This window comes from Atta colombica, unplaced genomic scaffold (assembly GCF_001594045.1).
Source record: "Atta colombica isolate Treedump-2 unplaced genomic scaffold, Acol1.0 scaffold134, whole genome shotgun sequence".
Lineage (NCBI taxonomy): Eukaryota > Metazoa > Arthropoda > Insecta > Hymenoptera > Formicidae > Atta > Atta colombica.
The window spans coordinates 1,334,071-1,350,265 of record NW_017259222.1 but is presented as its reverse complement, the minus strand read 5'-3'; the positions used below and the strand labels follow the sequence as shown (position 1 = coordinate 1,350,265).

Sequence of the window (16,195 nt, the reverse complement as noted above, 5' to 3'; positions counted from 1 at the left end):
ATATATATATATATATAATCTACGTTATATTGTTTCTGTCTAGCATAAAAAGCATAAAAGCATACTTCTGTTTGTTAAATTTTAAGAGAAATAAATGAATTATATATGAATAGATCTCGTGTTCTTGACGTACGCCATTTTTTTTTTGTACCGACGGCCTTTTATTTTGTTTCCCTTTGTAGCAATTCTTTCTTGTGAACTCGAAAAATCGATACAAACAACCAGATTCGCACGAAATGTGGTCGATGCCGTGGGCGTGTTCGATTTTCCACGAAAATCATTTGTCCAAATTATAGGACGAATTTTTCTCTTTTCTCTTTCTTTCTTTCTTTCATTGGTTCATATTATTATTATGAAAAAAAGGAACTATGAAATCCGTCGCATTTACGTGCCACATTATACGATTTCCAGAAAATATATTATCCGTCATAGAAAAAAGTCGGAGGAGCTTGGTCAATGGCTTTTGCCGGAACTTCAAATTCTTCGCGGATCCACACTTACGAAGAGCTAATGACAGAGTGATGAATTATCTCTGTTCTATTTTAGAATAACGCAAAATAGAATAATACACTTATTCTCTTAAAATATCAAAGAATGTAACCGATCAGAATGTATGTATTGTATATATCTTTTCACAAACTTGCATTTTTCATTTTTTTATATTTTCCTGTAATATATAAATCACGGTAGAACAAAAAGTCGCGGTATAAAAAACGCACGAAATTAATATTATTTGCATCATAAGAAATGATCAGGTTACAAAAAAAGAAGTTTGTGCTGAATGAATAAACATACATTGTAACATTGACAATGGATAAACAGAAAGATGCTGTAATATACATGAGATTGAGATGATCGATGCTTTATGCGCATCTCAACGATATAACAATGCATATCGTTATCCTTTTCCTTGTCTAGGGCAACTGAAGGAGATTGCGCGAAGGATTGATGTCGATCGGCCTCCGGTGTTTCGGCATTGCATCAACGTCGCGGAATTCGCACCCGACGTCGGCGCTTCACCGTTTCGTTTTCCGACCGCAAACGGCGAATCGTGTCTTATCCGCGTGATCTAATCGCGTATTCCCGGTAGCATCGCCCACACAGCCATGGCCCGGGATCGCGTTCGTATGCACGCGGTTACCGAATCCGGCCGGCGCGGCGCGTAGCGCGGGCCTTTGACTTTTTCACCTCTAGACGGGATCATTGATTTCGGCGAAGGCCGCGGCGTAAAAGCGCGAAACGATCCACGCGCAAGTGAGATACCACTGATATTTGCGGAACGTCCCGAACTCCTCTGTAGACTATTGAGTACTTTTTTTTATTTGCATCATTAGCTCTCACGGATCCATGAAATTCGAACAAAGACTTTGGAATATTCGCTGGAATATTCGTATCAGTTTGTGTAAACGTTACATTGTTAGATATCAAGGAGCGGTATATGTGTGTGTGTGTGTGTGTGTGTGTGTGTGTGTGTGTGTGTGTGTGTGTGTGTGTGTGTGTGGTAAAGTCCCTTGAGTTAAATAACATTTTTAATTTCCATATTATCATGTGTCAAATTGTAAATCAAGGCAATTTTTATAGTTGTTCGTTTCAAAATCCATATTAATGTACGCATTATCTAGATAGAAATTTCATGTATTTTTTAAGCAATTATTGGATCAGTTATATTAACTCTAAAAATTACGAAAAGGAAAACTACTTAGGCTTTCAAGCTAGATATCGCGTTATTATTTAAAAGAAAACATTTTTTTGTAAGGAAGAAGTATTTTTAAATGTCAATTTTCTCCACTTTGTTTGCGTTATCGAAGTTACGCGCGCTGTCAATTATAAAAATGCCCGATAATCATATCATATCTCACATTTGACATGAAAAAGATAGCTGCTAAAATTCGACACACACGCACACACACACACACACATCTATATCCATCTCAATGCCACCCGTGCTGGTTGTAAATTCTGTCATAGTGTGAACGCACGGAACACGCACGTGGATACATATGGAATGTAGTTTAGCGACATAGTGACTTATGTACCGTGTGGTCATCAAATAGCTGACTTTGACCATCGACTTGCGTCATCAACGGCTGTGTCCCAAGCGCCGCGACGCGCATGAATGAAATGAAGAGAAGAGAGTCGTGTGTATGCATATTCACATGCAAGTGTGCGTCACACACGTGCGTGCGTGTGTGGGTGTGTGTGTATAGGGCGCGAGGCTCCGGCATTTAAATGGGATTTAAAGTGAACGCATAGCCGAAACGGGTTGCGGAGGTCGCGTTTTAACCATGAACGGCCGTGAGAATTACAATTCGGTTCTACGGCTCTAACATCAACGGCACCGCGACGCACGCCTTCCCCACCATGCTCTACGGTTAACAAAGACTCCCGAACTTCTCGCACGATTCGTGTATCCAAACTATTAACGAAAAAACAAAGAAATATCGACGAAAAAAAGAATAAAATTTGAAGTTTACGAGATGAATGCAAAAGATGTGTTATTATTTTTATTATCCATAATAAATTGATTCTCTACTGATGTAAACTTTTATAAATTCTCTTATTACTATGATTTTTACATTGCAACTTTTATCTCTATGAAAGTATACTTATCTAATAAATCTATTTAATAAATGTTTAGAAATTATTTTTTGTCATATGTTAACTTTATAGATAATATATGAAAATAAAAATGTTTAAATTTATCAAAATAAGTCAAAATTGAAATTTAACGTAAAAGAATAATTAATTATACGTATTTTAAATATTAAAAGTTCACTATTACTATTACTTTTAATTACTATTACTTTTATTCCAAATAAGTATCTACTTAATTTCTGTTTTTCAATAACAAGTTAACCAATATTAGATTTCTATAGAAATATAAAAATGTATAATTAGTTTCATTATTCATAATTAACCATTATGTCAATATCCGGAAGTTTTATGCTACATCAATATATTCAGGATATCCAGATACATACTATGGAATTTCGCTACAGATTATAAATCCCTATTATTTCTTATCCTTCAAGACTGTTTCTAGACTTATTCTAATAATATATAGCCTTGTCTAATGATCGATATTCTAAATAACTTTTCCTCTTTCTACAGCTATAAAAATCGAATCAATAAAATATCTCGAAAACAAGACATTTGAGAAAAAAAACATACAAAAATTGTAGGATTTTAACAACTACATTAGATGACGACTACTTATTTAATCTTGAGCACATATAAAGAAGCTCTCAAAGTCAACTTTGAAATTTTTAATGGGAACTTCTATTTTTTATTTAATATTCTTGTGGCATCAAGATCTTAATGAGACTTCTTTTGGTTAAATACTTTTCGAGATTTAGATTGATAAAGTTCAAGTATTACCGGCATTAGCATTATTCAAGGTGTTTCGCATAGAGATAATCCGGTCTGATTTACACCTCATGTGTGTGTGTATATAAATATACTAATTAAATCTCTCCTATTTTTCAAATTTAAAGTTGTTTAATACAAAATATATGTCGATATTCAGCTTCCCGTATTATTATATCGTAATATTATATCTTTATAAGGCGTAATCCATTTTAATTTATCATCCCCAAAACTTTTATTTTTAATTTTAGAAAAAATGTTTTAAACAAAAGTGGATCACAAAATGTCCCTCTTAAAATCGCGTTCCATTTTTATCTAAAAATTTTTTTCTAAAATTAAATATAAAAAAAATTTTTGATAGTACTAAATACTCTGTATGTAGCCAGGTTTAATGCCACAAAGTCAAAATTTTTTCACAAATATTTAAATTAATGAGTTTATATGAAATTATCCAAATATATCCAAAATTGCTTGTCGATATTTAATCGGATACCATCAAATTTTTTTAGTAGGAAATTGAAATAGACATCCCGGTATTCGTATATTGACAAATAGTTAATGCGAGTCTTCCCTGATGTAGATTTTTGCAAACTCTTATATACTTCGATTTTTATGTATGAAAGTATTTTATCTAATAAATCTGTTTAATAAATAATGGTGAAATGATTAAAAGTTATTAAAAATTAAAAATTATTCGAAATTAAAAATTATTAAAAATTATTAAAAATTATTATTGGAAATTATTAGAAATTATTTTATCGTATGTTACTCTCATGTCTGAATTAATAAAGCGATAATTTTTAGTATTTAACGAAACACACGTTATATTTCCCAAGACATAGTCTCACAGGCATCGAAACTTCGAACATTTTCGACATTTCAGTGCCCTGATCAGGCAAAAAACGCTTCCAAATATCGTAGCTGTTTGTCTTAGACACGATGGCGCAAAGCAAAGTCTTAGACATGCTTACACTCTCTATTCTATGTTTGCTGTTGTATCTTTAAGGATGTATCATACAATCCCTGCAAAGTAAATTGAAATTGGAAATGTGTTAATATTTATACTATAAATAAACTATATATAAAATTGTGTAAAGAATATTTTTATTTAATGCAACACATTTTTATAGTTCATTTACTTTATTTGTTATTTAAAATTAAATTGTTTTACAAAAATAATAACAAAAATTTCAGTTGTTTATATAAATATTTTAAATGTTTAAGATAATTTATACAAAGTTTCATTACCGAGATTACTTGTTCTATAATAAATAAATAAATTTTGTTTATTTATAGAACAAGTAATCTGCGTATTGCAATAAAATTTTACATAAATTATATTAAATATTTAAAGTACTTATATAAAAAAATTGAAATTTTTTAATTATTTCTTAATTATATTTCCATCATAAAAGAGATAAAAACACTTCTATTTTTTGACTTAATTGTTAATTTATGTTCTAAACTGCCATTAAATTTTTTATATTACTTTTAAGTGTGATTTAGAATAATTCGTAATTTGTTTATAATTTTTTTCATTATTTTGAAAACATCTGTAATTCATTCAACATTCTTATAATCAAACATTCGCCAGTTCGTTCATTTACTTTTTAATGCGACTAATTTTGGAAAGTCGATTATATCTTGAATTCGCGATTCGCGCAATATCGTGATACGAAACTGCTCGATCGTTAAACACTTATTTAATTAAGAGTGTCTACAATTACGTCAGCAACTACGGCAAGCCAATTTCGATTCTTTGTGTTACCACGATGCGACTGTAGCAGGCATTCTACATTCGCTTATTTAATTGTATTCAGCTATAACATAAATATTATCTGTTATTTGATATAATTTATTATATACCATTTATCAGTATTATTCATTAGTAAGGATTATTAAATGCGAAATTTAATTAATTTATACTTTATGCTCTATAGAATATTAGTTCAGCCTTGTCTCGGACATTGACCAAGGTCGAACACGGCGAAAATATAGGAACAGGAAATTAAAATTGGAAGCAACATTTTTATTATTATAAAATCTCTCATGCCTCCGTGATTACTGTGCTCGTAACAAAAACTCTGCGTTTGCGCGATTAATGCAATTCTCTGATTCATATTACACGCTTTCATTTATCAATCTTTTATGGTGTATTAGATTATTAAACCGCAGAAACGGACAACAGCATTTGACATTGAATTTTATGTGCAATTGCGTGTGCGCGTTTAACTATTTTTTCGTGCATCTCTCAGAATAACGGGCCATGTTGTAAATCCAAAAGATATTTCTCGATTATACACAAAATAAATTACGCGATTATACAGAATGTTTCACGACAAACTTCAAGGAATAGTATATTTCACTAAAAGCACCCAAAAGAATCAATTTATGTTTGATTTTGTTTTTTGCGAAAAGATAAAACAAGTAAAAGGGGGAGGAAGAGGCGGGGGCTAAAAATACATCGGAAGACACAAATTCAACAACAAGTTGTATTTTTGATAAGATCTACTATTCCCTAAAATTTGTTCGTAATGTCCTGAAACACTCTGTATATTAATGCTTTTCTTGTTATCCTCGAAGTATGGCACAGGTGTCGTTACCCGCGATCGCTTTCAATGATATTTTCCGCATCATCGATATGTTTAAACCGCTGATAAACAGGAGTACAAAGTCTACTTCGTGAATCGTATATGTCAGATTGATGTATCGCTCGTGCTTAAAACTACTCGAAAACCGGCCACATGCACAACCGGCTTGTCAGTATAATCTCGTACGTTAGCCGGCTCGAGGACATGTCACCTTCTAACGCTTTCGCTATTAGCAAGGTCATGTGGAAGAAGAACAATTGCAAAACTTGGATAGCTACCAAGGCCAACGAATTTTTCTTATCTAACAGAATGGTCGATTATTCTCAGTGTCGTTGAACCGTTAATTAATAGCAAGGACCGTCCTCGATATTGAGCCTATATATTGAGTCTACATATCGATTGCTCTCTTTTTTCTTCTTTTTTTTTCTCAGCAGGATCGTGATCTTAACGAGAGATATGTAGTCATCGATATGATTCCAATTCGTATCTTATCTGATCATAGGAACGATAGGTGTCCTACGAAATACCAGGGCACTTTTGCGTTTCGACGTTCTACTTACGAATGTATTTCTGCTAATTTGTTTTAAACTCTAAATTTTTATAGAGTAAAGTGGAGGAATTGCAAACACGAGGTAAATGTAAACTACTACAGTATATTATTGATGATTCACTTCTTGCATCCAATGTACTTTTAGACCCGATTGCACTAATGTTACTTTGATTTGAAACAAGGCTTAAAACTCTGTTTATTTTCTCTCTCTCTCTCTCTCTCTCTCTCTCTCTCTCAGCATTAAAGAGAAAAAGAGAGTTTTAAACTTTACTTAAAGTCAAAATAACGTTGATAATCGGAGCTTAGTGAGCTGCATTACAATACACGACTATGCCAAACTGCATATGCCATTTAAGATAATATTTATTATTGTATAATAGATTAAAGCCAAATAACTGTATGTGAAGAACTATTTTATTAAAATCTAAAATTTAATTAGATCTGAAAATATATTTACAGATTTGAAAATAATTTTGTTGAAATCAAAATAATTATTTAGAAAAGTACGACGAGTGCTGTAAACAATTTTTATATTCTATCAACCAGCTTGAATATCCTGTATATTTTGATACTTCAAAATTATTTTCTGATCTTTATCTGGCTAAATTATTAAATACTTCAGCAAAACACTGTCCTTTCCTGTATCTCTTGAATAAAGATTTATATAATTGATAAATAATCAACTTTATTTGACTTTTCCCTTAAGTGTTCGCAGTTTCTCCACTCTTTTCTATTCATTCATGTCACAACGCTTAATCCATAACATTAAAAGAATGATCATATTCATACTGGATACGTACTGTGACAGGTTATTAGTTTAACGAGTGGATCAATATACAAAGTTGTAGTTGCTTATCGTGATCCCTCGCAATACATAAAATCTCTCGGTGAATCTCGATATTCACGATTCTGTTTTAAAAGTGCCATTTATCTTTGAGATAATTTCAAATGTTTCTAAGGTCTTAGAGATATCGATAAAATTCATTAACAATTCATTTTAAACGTAATTTTCTGTCGTGATTTATGTACAGAGAATCTTTGCTCATGTACGCAAATTTTATTATTCTACCCCGCAAATCTTAGCAATGAAATTTTTATTAAAGTAGGATTTATATAAAAATTATTTCTAAAATTTATATTAATTATTAAATAAAGATTTCATTATTTACCTGAACGAATTCCTGTTCTTCGCGGTTCGCTTCTCGTTCTCGGCGAGTAAAGTCGATTGTTAAAACGTTTATTTATTATAAACTCAGTTTGGATGAATCGTGAAAAAGAATCTCGCGCTGTCGTTAGATGGAATATTTAATGCCCAGAATCTCGGTAAAACAGTTACGTTGAAATATTACGCGATTGAATCGAATAATTGCATAACGGACGATTTCTATCAATGTCGTCATGCTTAATTAATAAGGGAGCTCTCCTTTTCTCGAAATTTTGCAGAAGATCCTCGATAACAGACTGAATGACCGAGTCGATGGCATGATGGAGGTTGGTTTGGTGCAGGAATTACTTGACTTTCATCGCAGCTACAACGAGCAACGAATTAAATCTAACACGTGAGTATATCTCTTAGCATAGTGTTTCATCACATGGAATTCAATACAAGTTCAAAGATTTGCTCTCTTTTTCTTTTCCCTTTTCCACTTAAGTCATCATCTCAATTTTCGTTATACGTAGATAATACTCAAATTAAGATTAAAATAATAATAAGAGTAAAATTACAATAGATCGATATACTACAAGACAAAAAGTAAGTTTAAATCCTCAAACCCCCGCTGACAGTAGTTCTGACCTTCTAATGATGTCATTTTATTCATTCGATGGTTCATCATCAGAGCTGTCCAATATGACAAATGTCATTGCTATGCTTAGAAAGTATTCGTATATTATTAAAAAGGTATGTAGCATATCCTAGATATTAAATGATCGACATGACATGGGCACAGCCTACAGTACGAATACCATTCTTACATATGTGAAGTCATATTCTTTAATAACATCTTTCCCTTCACCATTGCGTACTGCTATAACGTAGACATAGTATGTTAAATTGATTATTATATGATATTTCAGGACAAAATTCCAAGTATTAATAATTTTTACACAGATTAGAATATTCGAACTCCACAGAAATATGTCCCCGATAATTTTGAGTATTTTTGACAATAATTCTGACATTGTTTCGCTTGAGTTCTATACAAATAAATTATTGTTAAAGTTGCGCTTTATAAATATTTTTTAAACAATTTTAACTATAGCTACCAGCACTTGGCGGAAATGTGTCATACCGATTAATTTCAGCATTTCTGGCGGTAGTTCTGAGTTGTTCCAATCAAGTTTTATTTACAAATAAATTATTATCAAAAGTTTCGCTTTATAAACAATTTTCGTTTAGAAAATTTGGGAAAAGGAAATTTCCAAATTCATTTTCTGTGATAATCCTGTATATAGAATTGTAGTAAGAACTATAAATTACACGGGTATCTTTATAATGGAAAATCCTACAATCGACAATTAAGTAACGATTATTACTAACACTGTGCTTGAAGTACATGAGTTGATGCGGGATTTCACTGATTCCAATCAGTGTCCTAATTAGCATGCTTCTTCTGAAGGAACTTTGTGAATAAAAATTTCCTTATTGCAAGCGGAGAATGTAAATGGGAATACGTCAAGGATAACGAGTGGATCAATATACAAAGTTGTAGTTGCTTATCGTGATCCCTCGCAATACATAAAATCTCTCGGTGAATCTCGATATTCACGATTCTGTTTTAAAGGTGCCATTTATCTTTGAGATAATTTCAAATATTTCTAAGGTCTTAGAGATATCGATAAAATTCATTAACAATTCATTTTAAACGTAATTTTCTGTCGTGATTTATGTACAGAGAATCTTTGCTCATGTACGCAAATTTTATTATTCTACCCCGCAAATCTTAGCAATGAAATTTTTATTAAAGTAGGATTTATATAAAAATTATTTCTAAAATTTATATTAATTATTAAATAAAGATTTCATTATTTATGAAATCTTCTGAACGAATTGATTATACATAAGCTAGTACTTAAATATAAATAAGAAACAATAACAGAGTTTTATTTATATTAGATGAATATTATTTCTGAATTGAGTAAGAAATCTAAAGTTATATAAAAGATTTATATAAAAGATTAGGCAGTCTGGAATATCCTGTTTATTTTTCTTATGCATATGGAATGTGCATGAATCAAATCATTAGAAATCAGCAATGCGTTACTTCTTCGTAATGCTAAATAATAAAAAAACACCCAGGTCATAATCAGTTTGCATCAATAAAGCATGAATAAGAAAAGTATTATTAATCCTAAGTAGACATGGTACACTGAGTTTTTTTTTACCTAGAAATTTTACTCTCAAATTTCTTGGCACATATTAATTTTTGTTGAATAAAGATTTTAACATTTGTTGAAAAGTAATCCTGAACTTTTCTAAATTTTTTGGAAGCTTTGGAAGCTAGAACACACAGTAAAAAAATTTGGGTTGGACAGAAAAGACCTAGAGTGTCTAGAGTAAATAAAAATATGTGTGCGTATATGAAAAGTTAATATATAGATTGTAAGAACTATTAAATATAAACTATTAAACTATTAAAATATATTTTTTATTTATATTATCGTATTTATTAAAAATATTAAATAAATTTAAATTTTAGGAAAAATCATGTTATTCTACGCTAATATATAAAGATTTATAGCTAATACATAGAGATTTTAAATTAGTAAAATAAATTTTCTATTACTAATAACTCATTCAGTATACGTTTTAAAGAAGATTTATTGAAATACATCGCTATGCAAATGTAAGTAGGATACTCAGTATCAATAAAAATATCGAATGAGGAAATGACTAATAGAATGAAAAAATTAGAAAGGATTTTGATATCTTATAATCTGTTTTGAAAATCGGCGCTGCCTTCTTCGGTGACATCGGTTCTTCCCGCTATGGTTATGCTTAAAGATCGAGAAAATTCATTTCATCAATTCTTTTTTATTTTCACCATGAACACATCTTTACATATGCGTGCGGAAAGAATTGGTTGATAGAATGTCAAAACTTTATGCAACATTGCTCATCATGCTTGAGATTCTTAAAAGGTTATTTCGATAGACTAACAAATTTATTTTCATATTTGTACATAGCTAAATTTTTAGATACTTCAACAAAATTATTCTTTCCATGTATCGTCAAATTTACAGATCGTGTAGATGCATGCTATCAAGACATGTGACCCGGTAACTCGTACTACCGTTATTAGTAGATATACTTAATGAATGGGCTTACCCTTTTCTCCTAGCCTTCCTCGCTTGCGGAAGTCGCGGGCGGTAATGCGACCGGATGTCGGTGCGAAAATAAAGGAAGTAGCCAACCACGAGGAAAAGCACGGGCGAGCGATTATGTGTGCGCAGCGTCGGGCCGAAAATTAATCACCATCTAATGAGCTGCCACCTTCCTTTCCCCTAGTCCCTTCTGCCTCATAGAAAAGAAAGATGGTGGTTAAATGACTGAGACGCGGTTTCCCGTGAGTCGGACTCGACTCCCAGGTTTTCAGCCTCGGAAACATAGAATAACATAGAACGCTAATTACTCGATGAATCGTCGTAATTGAAAGATGCAATTAGCGACGTGACTGATGTTAGAACGCGCATACTTTTCGTGTATAAATGCGTGACTAACTCAAAAGTAAATACACGCGATCGAACTCGAGTCGGACTAATGTGTTTGGCGGAAAAATTAAGTTCGGTTCACGTGGGACGAGCAAAAGAGATTCGAGAATATCAAAATTAAACATTCTGAAATGAGCAGTTCACGCAACTTGATTCAAATTAATCACATAACGGATATATTCGGAAAACGGAATTATCGATTGCAGAAATAGGCGATGTGAGAGATAAAGCGTAGACAACATGATTCAACGGATATTTTTGGACTCAAAAACAAGACAACTTTATTAAGCGAAAGGGAGAAAGAGAGAATGTATGCATGTAAATAAATACAAAAATAATAATTCATTAAGAAAAAATTTTTTAAAAGCGCCATTTTTGTTCATTTCACCTCAATTATTTAAAATCCTAACTACTATGCAAATTATGTCAAGAGTGTTTAACGCGAAAAGAATATTTGGAATATGTATAACTATGGAGAGAATATAACTTTAGAGAGGAAAGGTGATTTATTGTTGAATTGTGTAATAGAAATGGCGATTGTAAATTATTTTATTACAAATGAAGTATTGATCAGATGTGATAGGTAGTAAATCAAAGGGAAAGTATAACATAACGGACAGCAGGGAGGAAATATCGCGCGCCTCGATTACGGACAGCTCTGAGAGGTGCTGTCGAAGAAAGTGCAGTCTGGAAGCTAATTTTATCGTGATTTTTCGTAGCAATGTGCGCCACGAGTGATAAATAATAGCGTGGCAGAAGTTCAGTCACGGAAGAAAAGCGACAAACTTCCTTGACCGCAAGTCAGAAGTTGGTAAGAAATCGCGATCGGAAAAGACATTAGTTAACTTCGAATTTAAGTGAAACTATTCCTCGGAACGCGCCAATAATTGTGGTATTTTTATGGTCCAGCGGTTTAGAGATAAAATTGTTTGCACAGGCGTTTGTACAAATAAATAAACGCTATTAACTATTACGTTCATAATGTCAAATTAAATCCAATATAAGTGATTTTTAATTATTTCTATAGAACGCCACTGCTTTTATTCAATATACTGTGTTAACTTAACTAAAACAATAGGATTAAAACAATTTAATTCAAGAAATGTATTAAAGGGCTCCGCACTAATTATATGGAAAATTGGATTGTGGAGTTCTTTGATTCTCTTTCAAATTTAATTTACAATAAATTCATACGTTATTATTTGCTTTGAACATTTGCTTTGAAACTAAATGATTCAACCACAGAAAGGGATTTACATTTGATACACATGGAAGTTAAAAATAACAAAATGTCATTTAACTCAAGGGATTGGATTACCATTTCTCTCTCTCTCTCTCTCTCTCTCTCTCTCTCTCTCTTTCTCTCTCTCTCTTTGGATATCTAACAGTGTAATACGATACACGAATGGTAGAATAGGATACAGAATAGAAACGAGATATTTCTCTGATCGTACCTGAACCAACCGACATAAATTTTCAGAGAGAAAGAGATTTGTGATTTTTAATATAATTATTTAATCTTGCTTGCATATACTTGATGCAGAAATGCAAAAAAAAACGGAACCTGACATTGTCTTTTCCCAGAAAGGAATTGGAAGTAAGGCGTATATTACGCGATAGTATAACGTTACCACTTTGCGCATCGTGTCACATTATACATATAGTGCACATTTTTGCCCGACGTATATCACACATTTATTTGATGCTTATGATACATATCTATATATCTATATAGAAGTTAAATCTTTCACATCTTGTTTCTCTTTATAGTGCTTTTTATCGAGAAGATATAATGACATTGAAGTAATAAAAGAGAAAGTTTGTTCAAAGTGATAATTCAGTTAGATTGCCATCGATTGCCAATTTAATTATAGCAATATGATTGTTACTCAACAACATCGGAAAGCTTCTTGTTCATGTTTTATCCATGCAGCAACGTTAATTAATGTTACAGAAAAGTATTAATATTACGGAATGTTGTATATTTTACGCATATATACATACTCGTTAAGTTTTATTATTTAAAGGAGTAATTTAAAGTTGTTTGCACGCAAGCAAAGCAACACATTAAATCACGGAACTCTGTGGTTGGTCGCAAGCCGCGATCTTTATTTGCCGTATCTCACGCCGCGAGAGAGAGTGAGAGAGTTGGAGAGAGAGAGAGAGAGAGAGAGAGAGAGAGAGAGAGAGAGGGAGAGAGAGATCTGACCAGCGCTATTTACGTGTCATCACATTCCTCGAAAATCTGATGGCTATCACGAAATATTTTGCTTATCGTTCTCGCAAGAAGAATCAAAAGAAACCCATTATTATTAGATATCCGCAAGAAGTTTGTCGATCGTGTGATGTTGATTGATCGTTCTTAATTCGTTTCTCACCTAAGAATTCCGAAAATGTAATAGACGAGGTTAATTTGTAAGTGGCCTAATTCTGTGTTTGAAATTTAGATAGAAAATTTATTTGTGACCTATTTATACTTATATTTTAATAAGAAAATTAGTTTGTAATTAAACACGAGAATCAAATTTTAATCTCGGTTTTAATTTATATAAAGATAATCTTCCTAGAAAAACATTCGCAATAATATAATGCTACAGAGATGATTGCACAATTTTTTATTATTCTCCCGTTAAATTATTCCTTCTTTTGCATAATTTTTGTGTTACGGTGCTCTTCCAAATGTTCACACTACTTTCGAAATAAACCAACAATCGATAATCGTGACTTTATTGTTGGTCATTTCTACTGGAGAGGCGATAGCTTTACGGCGATTCGGTGCTTTCTTCGTTCACCGAGATCTTTGCTATTGTGATAGCAGGGAAAGTAGTGCAATGTAAATAGAGAGGCATCGGTCACGTTCACGTTTATTGCCGGACCACGTATCATTATATTCCGCATACATGCGGACGAGCCTCGAGCTGTCTTCAATTTGCAAATTGTGAAATAGCACTGTGATCTGCGCAGGTAGAATTATAATAAACAAAAAATATACAGAAAAAATATGTTGTATTCAGGGCTCGGTTGAATTTAAAAGTTATTTAAAATATATATTTTAAGTAAAATAATGAAAGGGTTATTTATTATATATATTTTAAATAATTTCTGATCTATTTCTTATTTGATATTTTAAATATTTAATATTTTAAAGTTTTCCAAACATATTTTATATTTTTTTATTTTAAATAAGTTTCTGGAACTCAAATATTTTATATTTTTAATAAAAAATTGTATCAGTTATTTTACCGAGTCTTGTGTAGTAGAATTAATTAGATGATTAATTGATATCGTCACGTGTTTGACAGCAAATGCCTTTATCGCTTGGTAAGCTGCAGTGATATAAATCGTAAAACACATTAAACCTAATCGCGAATGTGCATTATACTGCGAAACAAAACACACTTCGTATGCCACCTGCGGTCGAGTTAGAAATAAGACCTTTGCTTCAGTCATTTATTTTGCGCGCTTACGTTTGGCTATTTATTTCAAAGCTTATCACGCGAGACGTGTCATTTTTCTTTTTGTTTTGATAATAAAGTTGGTCGCAGCTATCCTAACCGGTATGACCAGAAGGAATCATGCGAAACGAGCATCGGAATCGCTTCGCGATCCTTTCCTGCTGGAAGGTGCGGTCGATCGCGTTCGCCGCATCATGTGCGACATTCCTCTTATCGGGTCCTCTTATTGCAGTGAAGTCGATGTAAATACGGAACTGAAGGATAGGATAGCATAGGTAGACTCAATCACTTATCAGTCACAGCTGCGAGCTTATTTCCTTGTTCATCTCGTCACACCTGTGACGATCTCGTCTCGCGCGATGTCTCTCCGCGTCCGCCCGCTTTAATCGATATCGCTTAATTTTCTCAACTGGCAGATAAATTCTTATGGAGACCGTACATCCATGATGTCCTAAAGTTAATAAGAAGTAACGAATGCACATTGATCTTTAAAATATGACACATATGTCATAATGTATGAGAAACAGCTAATGGCTCATTTTATGTTATGCAAGAAGAAATTAATTTCTGATACATTCACATACGTTATACGCCCATTAATTCTCTTTTTTTTCTCGCATATAAACAATGTAAGATTACTCGCCGGAAGAATATCGCGGTAGCTTTACTTTTTATCATTTAATTACGCAATATATATTTATATATATATATATAGAATATCGATATATTGTAACGCAATAACAGAAACATCTTCACGATAAAGCTATTGGCACGATTTCGTTAAGTATTCGAGACAAGAATCTTATCGCGCCTTATCATTCAAGTTACATATATATATATCTAGTTTAGAAATATCATTAATGATAAGCGAAGTAAGATTACCATAGAATAAGAAATAGATAAATCCTCCAATTTAACGAGATATAATTAATTAATTTCTAATTTCTTTTTCAATTTTAATATTAATTTAATCTTAAGCCCTTTGGGACAACCGATTATTGATTGGCGTTGTTTAAATCGAAACATAAAAATTGTAACTCAAATGTGACAATATATTGATACTGTATGTAATCAATGAAAACTCAGGTATATTTTAGTTGTCCAGTCAATCATCAAAGATTCACTGATAAACACGATTTATCATAAAATTGTCAGATATTCTCAACAGCAAGCTTTCTTGTTATATTAGTCATAGTTAGTTAAAGTTGTATATTAGTTGTATAGTAGTTACTCGTAATTTTCTCGTTCTGGGAAACATTTATTTTGTTTATTCCATCTCTTTATCGATGCAAAAATAATATTTTTTAAAAGCTATTCGTAGTTGCTGGATTATTCAGAGAGAAGTGTCTCCGCTAGATATTCGATAAATGGCAGATAATAAATACAGTTGAGTTTGTCATCTACATAAATGGAAATTAAATGTTTCGCGCGTATTATAGATTCGTCTGTCAATTACAACATCCTGACAACATAGATAATACTTCGATAAAAATGTGTTTCTCGTTATTCTTTATGTATATATA

General features: G+C 32.1%; 1 protein-coding gene across 3 annotated transcripts in view; it reads left to right on the top strand.

Annotated features, from left to right (window-relative positions):
• LOC108684379 (tRNA dimethylallyltransferase, mitochondrial) overlaps nucleotides 1-16,195 on the top strand; it is a 103,247-nt gene that overhangs the window by 78,834 nt on the left and 8,218 nt on the right. For all 3 annotated transcript variants that reach the window (XM_018188656.1, XM_018188657.1, XM_018188658.1), the window contains one exon: nucleotides 7,951-8,066. In XM_018188656.1, coding sequence (XP_018044145.1) covers nucleotides 7,951-8,066 — 116 coding nt within the window. The remainder of the gene's footprint in view (nucleotides 1-7,950; nucleotides 8,067-16,195) is intronic.